Below are 12,939 nucleotides of genomic sequence, written 5' to 3' on the forward strand. Positions count from 1 at the left end.
CCCCCATGAGCCCGCCCTTGTGGGGGGGGGTCCCTTCCTCAGCCAGAGTGGGTGGGGAGGGGCGGGGGCCTACCGGAATTGTCCTCGTCCTTCCGGATCTTCAGCTTCACCAGGTCCTCACACTGCCGCAGGATTTGCACGGCGTCCTCCATGGGACAGTTGTCCAGGCGGATGTTGTCAATGGCCAGCAGCTTGTCACCCGGCTCGAGGGTGCCGGTCCTGGGAGGCGGGAAGGAGCCTGGCATGTGCGGGTGCTGTGCCCACCCCCACTGGCCACTGGCCCCCACCCCACGCCCAGCAGCACCCCTACCTGTGCGCCACACTGCCTTTTTTGATGTCCGAGATGATCAAGGGCTCCCCTCGTTTCCTGCTGGCTGCTGGAGGGAAAAAGGACATGAATCCCACCTCCTGTCACCTCGGCCTTGGGGACAGGGTAGGGGGCAATGGAGAGGCCCAGGGGTTGGAGGCGTGGACGCTGGGCCACGTGTTCTGCTCCCATCCTTGTCCGCCTGCTTCCTGCCTGGGCCCCCGTGAGCTTCCCTGTGCCTCAGTTTCCCCTCTGTGAAATGGGGATGACATCACCAACCTCAGAGGGATATTGTGAGATTCAGCTAGGTAACACAAGCACAAAACCTTCCCAGCACATAGCAGGTGCTCAAAGAAACGTCAGTTCTATTTCCCTTCTGCTCAGCTCAGGCCCCGCAAACCAAGAGTTCCCTGAGGGGCCACGTCTTGCCTGTGTCTGGCAAGAGGGCCAGGACCCAGAGCTCGGCGAACCTTTCAGAAACCAAGTTCCTTATTTCCTCTCACAGCTGGGGGTGCTTCCGGTGGGAAACCTTACTGGGAACTGCCCCCGGCCAGGGGAGTTTGTCTCACCCAAGGTTACACCCCTCCTAGGGACCATCCTGGGGTGCAGAGGCTCAGCCCCTGCCTCAATTCAGGACAACTTCTAAGGGTCTTCGCAGCACCCCATGGGGTTGGGGAAGCCCTCTCTTGTGACTGTACCTGATTTTCTCTATCTGGTCTCTTACAGGTGTTGAGCCCAAGAGCCCTCCCCAGTAAAACTCCTCTGTGTAATGCCCTGTCTCAGAAGCTGCTTCCTGAGGAATAGGACCTAAGGTGTTGTAAGAGGAGGTTAAGTCTTCTCGCAAAAGGAATCCATTCGAGCTAACGGGTTTCTCATCTCTTGGTGGTACAGATGGTACACTGCCCTTCCAGCCCACATGACACCTTTAAGATGAGAAAATATGGTGCTACAAATGTAAGTCTACCTTGAATGGGGGCCCCTTGTGTCATGTACAATCTGTGCAACTGTACCTGGTGGTACTGCCCAGGGAGAGAAGAACCAAGAACAGGCTGGAAGGAGCTTCTCCCTGGCTAGATTGCCTAGAGCCCCACTAGCACCAACTGCTGAATTCTGGGGCAGGAAAGAGCGGAGGCTGCAGCCTATTTGGACAGCGACCTCTCCACCAAGCCCAAGGTCATCCCACAGGGGGACTGTCCACTCCTGGGGGCTCCCCGAAGCTGTCCCAAAGGGCATGTCCTGGGGAGGGTGTCTGAGCATCCTCGGCCTGACCCGGGGTCGGTCTAACCACATGGGTGCTGCCCTGGCCAGAGCCTCAGCCAGGCAGTGGGGATGAGGGTGCTGGGACAGGTGGGTGGTGTTTTCTCCCTGCTGACCCCCACTGTCAGCCCTCCCAACTCCCAAACCCCTGACAGCCTCATCCTCTCCACCCACTGATTCACCTGATACTTGTGCAGTCATTCATTCATTCATTCATTCAACAGATATTTACTGAGTTCATACTACATTCCAGGAGGGACACAGCAGTGAACAAAACAAAAATCCTTGCTTTCACTGGAGCTGGGAACGTGATTGGGTCACAGATAATCAACAAAATTCATAAAGTAAAATACTCAGTTTTGTCAGATGATGAGGTGTGCTGTGGGGAAAGAAATAAGGAAGGGAAGGGACTGTAGGAGGTGGGGCGAGGGGAGTGCAATTTTAAATGGTGATTTGGGAAGGCCTTACTGCGTTGACACCCGAGCAAAGACCTGGGGGCAGGTAGGGGAAGAGGGCAGAGGAGTCAGCCAGTGCAAAAGCGCAGGGGCAGAAAGGAACAGCACAGAGAGCAGCAGTGGCTGGAGGGGCATGAGCAAGGGACAGTGGGAAGAGATGAGGCCAGAGACGCTGGGGACCAGATGGGGGCTGTGGAAGGGTTCCAAACTTCCCTATAGTCCTGTATCCTATATTTATTTATTCATCCTGCCATTCCTCCTTTTGGTTCCTTTGAGAAGTACGGTCTCGCCCGAGGACACACAGCTGGGGGTCGCAGAGCCGAGTGTGAATGGGAAGTTAGCCTGGCCACCCCACCCCTACCCACCCAGGGCCTTTCCCGGGGCTGCTGCTATCCCCAGCCTGGCAGGCAATTCCCGTTTGTGGGGGTGAGCAGGGAGGGGGCGTGAGGGCAGAGGGACTCACAGCTGATGGTGATTCCTAGCTCCACACCCCGCCTCTTGGGCAGCTTCACGTGGAAAGTCCCGCTGCTCGGAATGACGGACTCTGCATACAGACAGATGTGGACAGATGTCAAATCCAAGGGAGGAGCCTCAGCCCTAAGCCCTCTTGGGGAACGGATCTGAAAAAGTCACCATGCCAACTCCTTCCTGCTTCCTCTACCTGACAGGTGAGGAAACTGAGGCACAGCGAGCCGAAAGCTCTGTCCAAGACAACCAACCCGGACCTCAGGACTGCCAACCCGAGTGTCCCCCAGCCAGACCCAACCCTTCGGCAGAGATTTACCGAGAACATCTTATATCTCGTCTAACCCTAACGATACCCTGCAGGGGGAAGGATGCTACAGATGGGGAAACCGAGGACAGAGGGCAGGGCAAAGTGTTCTGTCCAAAGTCACATTAGTTCTGTACTGGATTGAATAGTGTCTCCTGAAATCCCTGTCCACCTGGAACCTCAGGAGGTGACCTTATTTGTAAATAGGATCTTGGCAGATGAAATTAGCCAAAATGAGGTCATACTGGATTAGCGTGGACCCTACACCCAAAGACTGGTGATCTTTTTCGAAGCCTGTGTGAAAAGACATAGAGACAAGCAGAGAAGACCACGAAAAGATGGAAGCAGAGGCCAACATGATGCTTCTATAAACCAGGGAATGCCAAGGATTGCCGGCCACCCCCAGATGCTAGGAAGAGGCACCGCCCTGCTCACACCTCTGTTCCAGGCTTCCAGCCTCCAGCACCACGAGACCATAAATTCCTGTTGTCTTAAGCCACCAAGATTGCGGTCATTTATTATGGCAGCCGCAGGGAAGCAGGACAGTGTCTAAATCACAGCAGCAGAATTCTGCCTTGAGTGGTTTTAGAGTAAATCCTCTGCCTAGTCCTTGCAAGAGGAGGGGCTGGGAGCAATTTCAGCCCCACCCCCACCCAGGTTCTGTCCTTCTTCAAAAATCCCTCATTGACTGACTCATCCTGGTACACAACGTTCCTTCCTCCCAACTCATGCCTTTTTTTTTTTTTCCAATTAGTGGTGAAAACTGCAAATGCAAATGGTCCTGGGAGAAGGTCCATGAGGGGACGAGGGGGGTTGATGGGGTGGAGGGAAGGGGAATGGAGGCAGAGGAACGTTTGCACCGGGCATGAATAGAATAAGGAGAAGAGGGAGCATAGGTGGGGTGGGGTGGGGTCCTGAAATGCAGGGAGGCAGGGAGGGCCATTCACTCACCCGCCACGTCAAACTCAATCTCTAGCACGACCTTACGAGCCAGAGCGGCGTCTCGCAGCAGCTGATTGGCTTCCTCCATGGTGCCATCCTCGGTGGCGATGCCGTTGATGGAAAGGACACGGTCTCCCACCTGCAGCAGCCCACACCTGAACCCCGGGAAACCCCGGCAGAGGGGAAAGGAGCATCACGGGAGACAGGGAAAATGTGCACGGGCCCACCAAGGACTGACTCTAGTTCCCCACCTGCCAGTCTGCAGCCTGCCCACCTGTTAGGTGGGACTCTCAGCCCAGACCCCAGTCACTCTATATCCTTGGGTTATTTGCCACGTGACCCTGGCTAAGGTCTGTCCAGTGGGGATGATGCCATGGGCCTTATGAGAGGCAGGGACAGAGAAGAGGGTCTAAAAATGGACGCCAGCTTTTAGACAGACAGGGGTTCAAGTCCTGAGGGTTCCACTCACAAGCTGTGTGACCCCGCGCAAGACAGTCAGCCTCTCTGGGCCTCGGTTTCCTCATCTGTTAAATAGGGCTGGTGATGGGGTTGATGTGATGGTTAAGAAGGATACATTTGTGGGTGTTGTGACTCGGTTTCCCCGGCTGCCCGTGAGCCCCCTAAAGTAGAAGATTGACAGGCACGGAGGCAGGGCCACACTCACCTCTCAGCCGGGCTGTCAGGCTCAATGAAGCGCACAAGGGGTGGGGAGGAAAGGGTCTCGGTGGCAAAAATGCCGCCCTGGAGCTGGAGGCCAAAGCCGCTGAGGGGGTCTCCGCAGAGCATGACCTCTGTGGTCTCCACGTGAATTATCTGCCCACCCGGCCCCACTGTGCTGGAAGCCAGTGACACTGCGGGGAAGGCAGGACACGCACTCGGGTGGGCTGTCCCAAAGAGCCCCTGCCCCCACCCAGAGGCCAGCCCATCCCCTGCGAGTCCTCACTTGCCCTGGGACCCATCCAAGCCTCAGCCCCTGGTGAGCCTTGGTTTTCTCATCTGTACAATGGGTTCAAGACTCCCAGCTGGCAGGACAGTGGCATGGAGTAAAGAAGACAGGGCTGGGACTGTCACATTGAAAATCAGAGATTCTGAGGGCTGGTATTGTATTATAGTATACTATATCAATTATATTTATATGGTTGTAGTAATTCTATTGTACTATATGTATTATAATTTTATATTATACAGTGCTATACTGTATTAGGGTTTTTTTTTTTCAGGAACAGTTTTACTGAGAGGTGATTCAAATACTGTACAATTGACTCATTTTCACTGTTCAATGGGCTTCAGTATATTTAGTTTATTCCAACATTGTGCAACCATCACCCCAATCAATTTTAGACGATTATCAGCACCCCGAAAAAGAAACCTTGCACCCTGCCCCCTTATTGTCCAAAGCCCTGAGCAAACACTAATCTATTTTCTGGCCCTACAGATTTGCCTATTCTGGACATTCCACATTAATGGAATCACATAACGTGGTCATCTGTGGCTGGCTTCTCTCACTCCATATATTGTTTCCAAATGGATCAGAACTTCGTTCCTTTTTATGGCTGATGAATATTCCATTGCTTGGCTAGACTATATTTTGTTTATCTGTTCATTAATTGATGGGCAATCCAAAATTGGATTGTTTCCACCGGCTGTCTATTAGGAATAATGCTGTTATGGATATTCGTGAACAAGCTTTGTGTGGACGTATGTTTTCATTTCTCTTGGGCATACATCTAGGAGCGGAATTGCTGGGTCAAATGGTAACTCTATGTTTAACAGTTTGATACCTTAGTTAATACATAGCATTTTATATTCCATATAAATACATTAGCATGATTAATATGGATTTTATTAAACAAATAATTATATTTCATTCTATTACTAATGACATTATACTATTGTCCTTTATGTCATATTTTATTAGATGTTTTATTTTATGTTATACTTGGAATATATTATGTTATATATACTATGCTATTTTTTGTATTTATTATTTTTATTTATATCCTAATGATAAGAATGGTACCTGGTACATGGAAGATGCTCAAAAAAGTTGTCAAATTAATGAATTAATTGTTATTATGCATATTAATAATGATAATACTTTATTAGCCACCCATCCTAGGGAAGGGGCAGGGAAGGAATATCCAAAGCCCCCAGCCTGGGAACAGTATTTCTGTGGTTTTCAACTGACACACCTCCATCTGTGGCTATTGACAAAGGTGGATAGTGGTGATGTATTTTATCTTCCATCTGACTCTGAAATCTGTTACCCTTTTCACCTTAGCCACCTGGAAGCTCAGAACCATATTTGGCTCCTTTTAGGCACCAGGCAAACCTGAACTCCTCTCTGCCTTCATCTGGTTTATTCTTAAATGCCCAGTCTGACCTTTCATCCTTCCTAGATGTCTACCCAACTTATATGGCAGGAGTCAGGGAACACTTTCGACATCAACAAAGGAAAGACTCTGGGAAAGATTTTTAAAATTCTGGGCATTCTTGTGATTTTCACTTGTCTCCTGCATTATCACTGACTGTTATTTATCCTTACATTGATTCACTTTTCTAAATACTTAAATACTTTCATTTCAAAAGGGAACTATATGTATATATACCAGAAAAACGAAAATTACGAAATTCTGGATGGCTGAAGTCTCAGGCCTGTGCGTCTTTGTCTAAGGGGAAATTAACAAATGTCAGAGAGTTGGTACAGATACAATAACCCCACACCGAATGGATCAGAAGGACTGAATGAAAGAGAAATGAAGTGGAATTACTGTATGCCCTGCATGCTGATCTGAAAGGCGTCTCTTCCTCAAGACACTTTGCTACCACGTGCTGGGAAATTTTCCCATCAAAAACACAAGACTAGAAGTGTACAAAGTCACTGCCCCCTCCAGTAGTGCCCTTGTGCAGTACACAACCTGCCCAACCATCCACGGCGACCTGGTGTAGCATTCATGCTATTTACCACCTCCCTCTCCCCCCAGGGCCTTGCCTAAATACCCCCTTACTCTTTGCAAACCTCCCTCAAACATGCCCAACAGGGAGGGAAGAGACGATGGCTTACATGAGCTCTTGTGTTCCCTTCTTCGCTGCCTCCTACGCCCCATTGTGGTCCGGGGACTCATGGGCTGGGATCCACGGGGAAGGGTGCTGGAGTTGGCACAGGGGACGCCATAATTCATGGTCGGTGAGGAAAAGGGAGTTGAGGACAAGGCTGTGGAAATGAGGGTACAGCCCTGTGAATCTCAGCCAGGTTCCTCTGCCCTGCTGTGTGACCTCAGGTAAGTCTCTCTCCCCCTCTGAGCCTCAGAAACTGTAAGGTTTTCACAGGTCTCGTGGAACCCAGCCTCCAGGGACAAGGGCCCTTCATTTCTCTGTCATCTCGGTTCCCTCCCCTAAAAAAACGGGCACGACTCCCTCCCTAGGGAATGGTGAGAAGGCCTAGCTGAGCTCCAGCAGGTGGGGCACATTACATCTGCTCTGGTCCTGGCCGGCGGGCGAGGCCCAGGTGGGCGTCCTGCAGTGGCCAGGCCGGGGGCTGTGGCAGGAGGGCATGCAGGGGTCCCAGCGATGTGGCTGCTCACTCCTCTGCACCTTGACTGTGGCCGGCAGAGAAGCAGGGAGAGAAACAGAGGCACAGGCATTAGGGGCCAAGCGAGCCTGGCAGCATTCACTAACTCCCCCACACCCAGACTGCTTTCCCATCCACACAAAGAAGTAGGGGGGGGTGGGTGGCAGCAGGAACCAGAAGACACTGAGCTCCCCTGAGCTGGGCAGGGTATGTCTTTCACTATAGCCCTGAGAGGCAGGGACGGGTCCAGGTCCCACACTGGGAAGTGACAAGCGGGACTCTGTGCCCAGGCAGCCAGCTCCAGAGCCCAAGCAGTTTCAGGCTAGGACTGTTGGCCCATGGAAGTCCCTTCAAGGCAGGGCTGGGCGCTTGGCTGGTGACCGTCTGCTGTGCATGCCAGCAGAGGCAGCTTGGGGTACAGGGGGCCTGGCTGTTCCTGCCCCATGCTGGACTCTTCGGGGTGATCTTTGGTTCCAGGGCAACTCGTGTTGGGTTGGCTGAGACCTGCTCAGAACTGCCTGGCAGACTGAGGCTCCAGCTGCCTCCGCCCCTTCAGCTTTTCACAGGCCCCAATAGACCCTTTGTACTCCTACTCGTCATCTGGGCATCTGCTTCCCGGGGCTGACCCTCTACAACATACTGCTTTCCCCAGCCCGATCCTTCAAACTGGCCCTGTACTGTCCCCTCCTCCCAGACTGCCCGGGATCCCCTGTGGCAGCTCCTGCTTCTGCGGGGGGCCCTTGGGGGCTCTGGCCTGGTTCAACATGTCCTTGAATGGACAGGTATGTAAAATCAAACATCTCAGCACATTGGGACCACCCCCCTGCTTGCATGCTTCCTGGGACGGGGAGCTCATTCCTTCTCAGAGCACTCTTCCCATCCCTTCACTCATGAACCTACTTCTGCCCTAGCTGTGCGCCACCCCACTGCCCATCCCTGCAGCCTTGGTGGAGTCCAAAGTCTGCTGCCCAGGTCAAAGCCAGCTCCACCACTGACAAGCTGTGGTACTTGGACAAGACACTTAGCTTCTCTGTGCCTCACTGTCATTATCTGTGAAATGGGACTAAAACAGTAGCACCTCCAAAGGTAAAGAGGAGGATTAAAACGAGTTAACATATATAGAGTGCTTAGAACAATGCCTGATACTTAGTAGATGCTCAATAAATTACAGCCAAGACATTGTTACCAGTGTGACCTCTGTGAAGTGGGGTGACAATCATGCTGACATTACAGAGTTGTCACAAGGCTAAAGTGAGATGCCCCAGGCAAGGGCCTCGGCGCCAAGCCAGGCCCTCTGGGAGGTGGTGAGGGAATGAATGACAGTTCCATGCCCCAAAGCCTCTAGGATCAGCTCCTACGGCTGTGCCTTAGAAGGGCCTTGTCGGACCCCAGCAGAGAGGCCACGGTGATGGGCGTTCCCCAAACCCATCTCCCTACACTTGATCTGGGGGATTTCTTTCTATTTCCAGAAGATGCGGGTTAGCCAAGGGTGTGGTGGGCAGACGTTATATTTGCCCACCCCCTGGGCACTGAGGCCTGGAATTCACAGTCCCAACCACCCCGACCACAGCCCTGTACTGTGCTCGTTCTGTCCATCATCTCACCGAACCTCCCACCAGCCTGTACACTCGGGATTCTCACTCCCATTTAGAGGAGAGATGACTGCGGTCACCTGGCTGCATGGAGACAAAGCTGGGATTCAAACCCAAGGCCCAAGGTTTGGACTGCAGGAGATGCTTCCCTGCCCTACACTGGAAGCTGCCTCCTGTGACTACCCTTTGCCCTACTCTGGGCCCCAAATTTGCCTTCTTGACCCCCAGATCATCTGCTCCCTCTGCTCCTGGAACTGCCCAGCACCCAGCTCCCCAGAGGCTCCCTGCTCTGGCTTCTCACAGAAAGGGCTCCAGGCCCACCCTGCCTGCCCAGCTGCCTCACCTAGACCCACTGGCAGCCCAAAATTGAGCCCAGGATCCAAGCTCTGAGTATCACAGAGCACGGAAGGATTGTCCCCTCCCTCATTCTAGCCCTTATACTCTTATTAATACAACCAAGCTTCGGGGTGGGGGTGGGGGAGGTGGCATCAAGGCCAGCAGACTCTTTTCTCAACCCCCTTACCCTGCCCCGCCAAGCTGTTTCTCTGCCCCATCAGTTGCCCGCAACCATAGGTTTGCATGTCCCTGTGAAAGTAGACACTTGTTCTAAGAAATTTTAGCCTTCTCCCTCCAGCCTGCCCAGGGCCTGGGCTCTGGGTCTCGCAGGTCTTGTGCACCCCCTCCCCACTCACCCTCTCGGGGGGACCCACCTGCCTCTGAAGGCTTCAGGAGCCGCCGACCGTGGGGCGCAGGCAGGACCTCCAGGCGCACTTTCTCCGACACGCTAGCCAACAATTTGGTGGCCTCCAGCAGCGAGCAGTTTTCCGTGGTGGTGCCGTCAATGGACAGGATGTGGTCTCCGGAGTGCAGGGCGCCACTCCTGGCCGGGCAGGGGAGCGAGGGGGCAAGGCTGGCTCCGGACAGAACCCCTCGCCCCCACCCCCACCATGGCAGCATCCAGTGCCCGCTCACCTGTCCACCACGCTGGCCGGCTTGACGCGGTCGATGACAATGACCGGCTTGTTGCGGTGGGAGCCTGTGGTGAGCGAGATGCCCAAGGCAGACCCTGGAGTCTTGGCTATTTCCACCAACAAGGGGCCCGAAGCGTTGGCCACTGTATCTGGCACGACGAACGCAAAGATGAGTTGGAAGTGCGACTGCCGAACCCTTTCCTCCACAGCCTTACTTCACCCGCTCGGCTTATTATACCCATTTTGCAGATAGGAGAGGTGAGGACCTCATCCAACCTCACAGGGTCAGCCAGCAATGGGGGAGCTGGAATTCAGGGCTGAGGGACTCTGGCTCCAGGGCTTCACTGGGGAATGACAATTTATTATGCTCCAGGGCATTTATTGAGCACTGGCTGTATGCCAGGCACTGAACCATAGCGTTCATTACAATGCTTGACTAGCTCAGAAAATGGCAGCACTGTGAACTTAGCTCCTTCCTCTTTGAGGCCCCATCCAAACCATCAGCAAATCCGGTTAGCTTGACCTTCACCGTGTTTCCTGAATTGCTTTCCCCCACCTCAACAACCAGCCTAGTCCAGTACCATCATCTCCGCTTGGGCGGCTGCAGTCATCTCCGCCCTGTCTCCTGGCTTCCATCTCCACCTCCAGCCCCCTGTTTTTCCCAAAGCTTGTAAGTCAGATCACTCAGAGTAAAGGTCAAAGTCCCTTCTGAGGCCAATGAGACCCTCCACATTCTGGGCCTGGGAACCGTCTGCCCTATCCTCTTCCCCCTGCTCCCAGCCATAGGGACCTCCTTGCTGACCCTCAAACATACAGCCAGCCTCCTACCTCAGGGCCTTTGCACCTACTGTTCCCTCTCCCTCTTCCTCCAGAAGTCCACAAAATGCACTCCCCCACTATCTTAGTTAAAGAATATTCCCCAGCCTTCCCAGCCCTCTCCTCTGCTTTTTTTTTTCCATAGCACTTATTGCCCTCTGACACACTCTATTTTGTTTCTTTTGTTCACTGTCCGCCTCTTCCCATCAGAATACCAGCTGTAAGAGAAGAGAGATCCTGCCAGTATTATTCATGGCTGGACCCCCAGTGCATCAAACAATGACTGGCACATAGCATTTCTCAGAGGGGCTCAGAGAGGCCAAGCAACTAGCCAAAAGTTGCACAGCCCTTGCATGAAGGAGGATCTAAGAAGACCCAACAAGCAGTTGGTATAGACAGTGTCCACTGCCCCTCCCTCTCTTACCCACCCCAAGGCCTCTTCCTGCCCCAACCTTCGCCCTCAGGTCCCCGACTCACCTGGGATAGTCACATCGTACTCCACCTGGAAGAGTGCCTCGTGGCTGCATTGCCGCAGAGTGGCCAGGGCAGCTGCCTGACTGGCTCCGTGCAGCGGGATCCCATCAACGCTGAGCAACCGGTCACCCACCTTCAAGGAGCCCTCCCTACAGGGAAGTGCCCGGTCAGCCAGCCTGGCCCAGCATAAACAGTGGGCACTGCCTGGCTGGGGCTGCACGGTGAAAGGGCACTAGGAAAGGCAGGCAGGGGTGCAGAGAACAAAGCCCCACAGGAGGGCAGGGAGTGGATGAAGGAGAAAGGGACAGAATGAATGAATGAGTGAAAGAATGAATGAATGCGTGAATGAATGAATGAGTGAAAGAACGAATGAATGTGTGAGTGAAAGAATGAGCGAATCTAGGAGTAAGTAGATGAATAAATGAAATGGACGAGTAAAGATGGGAGTCAGGGTCCACTTCGATATCCATCCTCCCCATTTGGTGCCTCGTCAATGTACAGACTCAGTCCCAGCTCAACCCTACAATGTCTGAGCTGAGGGTGGCCTTCAAGTTCACATCCCCTCCTTCCCCAGCCCAGAGAGGGTCATACAGCGTCAGGAGCAGGCGGTCCAGAGGCTTCACTCTGCCCATTAGAGAGGCCCCTTCCCAGCCCCCACCCCACCCCACCCCCTGGGTGCATCAGCAGCGGCTCAGGCCTGGTGACAAATGCACCTGGGAGCCGCCTGGGAAAGGGGCCCCAGCCAGGGTTCACCTCTCTTTGGGTCAAATGTCCACCCAAAACGCCTGCCCCAACAGGTGGCCAGAGCTATTCTGGGAGGGTCTATGAATAGCCCATCACAGGGCCTCGTCCCAAGGACAGATTTAGATTTCTGACCAGGCCATTCCTGGCTTCTCTTAAAACGGCCAAGAATCTCCTGCCTGGGAGTGTTAACCCCCCTCCCCCACATCCTCTTGGCCTGGCCCCTCTGAGCCAGACCCGGCAGTGTGAGCGGCACTCGGCACTCGGGAGGCTGTGTTACAGCTGCCCACTGCAGTGGTTTACCACCAGGCCCTAAATTCTCTCACAGCCGCTCTCAAGGGCTGCAATATTAGACCCATTTTACAGACAAGCAAAACCAAGGCCCAGGCAAGGGAAAAGCAATACTGACACTTGCTCTCCCCTGCCCCTGCCTCGAGACAGCAGACTGTGGAGGAAGAAAGAGCTTGGCATCACTCTCATTTGGGGTTTGATCCTGGTTCTACTAATAATCCCCCAAGTGACTCTAGGCAAGGGCCATCCCCTCTCCGGGCCTCAGCGTGCTCATCTGGGGAATGGGCAGCACAGCTCCACCCTCTACCTTCGTCACAGGGAAGCCAGGGGCAGGTCGTGGCAGCATGAGGCTGTTCGGTGTCCTCAGGCCCAGGGCTTACCTGTCGGCTGGGCCACCGGGCCGCACGGAGGTCAGGACGAGCGGGCGGGACTTGTGGCTGTCTTCATGGGTACCTCCTGGACAAAATTCAACAGGAGGCAGGAATCACTTAGGTGCCCCCATCCCCGATGCCCAGAGCCTCAGACCCAGCCCACTTGAGGACCTTCTTGCAATTCAGAGATCCTCATATGAGATACCAACTGCAAATCCCAGCTCCCCTAGAGCTGGGGGGAGGGAACATGATCCAAGTCCCCTCTCTGTTACATGGCTTGCTTCCCTTCTTATGATCTCATTCTCTTTCCGTTTTTGCCCAGTCTGCTAGGCAGCTCTGAGCTTTGTGCTCAACCTCAGTAGCAATTTTCACCATCCTT

General features: G+C 53.6%; 1 protein-coding gene across 1 annotated transcript in view; it reads right to left on the reverse strand.

The window, feature by feature from the left end:
- Window positions 1-12,939, reverse strand: part of GRIP2 (glutamate receptor interacting protein 2) — a 44,813-nt gene that overhangs the window by 15,541 nt on the left and 16,333 nt on the right. Inside the window, exons 6-16 of the mRNA XM_077115090.1 lie at window positions 12,570-12,645; window positions 11,161-11,306; window positions 9,869-10,016; window positions 9,607-9,776; window positions 7,207-7,332; window positions 6,798-6,947; window positions 4,398-4,584; window positions 3,743-3,888; window positions 2,483-2,563; window positions 311-377; window positions 74-219 (exon numbers count right to left, since the gene is read on the reverse strand). Coding sequence (XP_076971205.1) covers window positions 74-219; window positions 311-377; window positions 2,483-2,563; window positions 3,743-3,888; window positions 4,398-4,584; window positions 6,798-6,947; window positions 7,207-7,332; window positions 9,607-9,776; window positions 9,869-10,016; window positions 11,161-11,306; window positions 12,570-12,645 — 1,443 coding nt within the window. The remainder of the gene's footprint in view (window positions 1-73; window positions 220-310; window positions 378-2,482; window positions 2,564-3,742; window positions 3,889-4,397; window positions 4,585-6,797; window positions 6,948-7,206; window positions 7,333-9,606; window positions 9,777-9,868; window positions 10,017-11,160; window positions 11,307-12,569; window positions 12,646-12,939) is intronic.

Source organism: Tamandua tetradactyla, chromosome 9 (genome assembly GCF_023851605.1).
Source record: "Tamandua tetradactyla isolate mTamTet1 chromosome 9, mTamTet1.pri, whole genome shotgun sequence".
Taxonomy (NCBI): domain Eukaryota; kingdom Metazoa; phylum Chordata; class Mammalia; order Pilosa; family Myrmecophagidae; genus Tamandua; species Tamandua tetradactyla.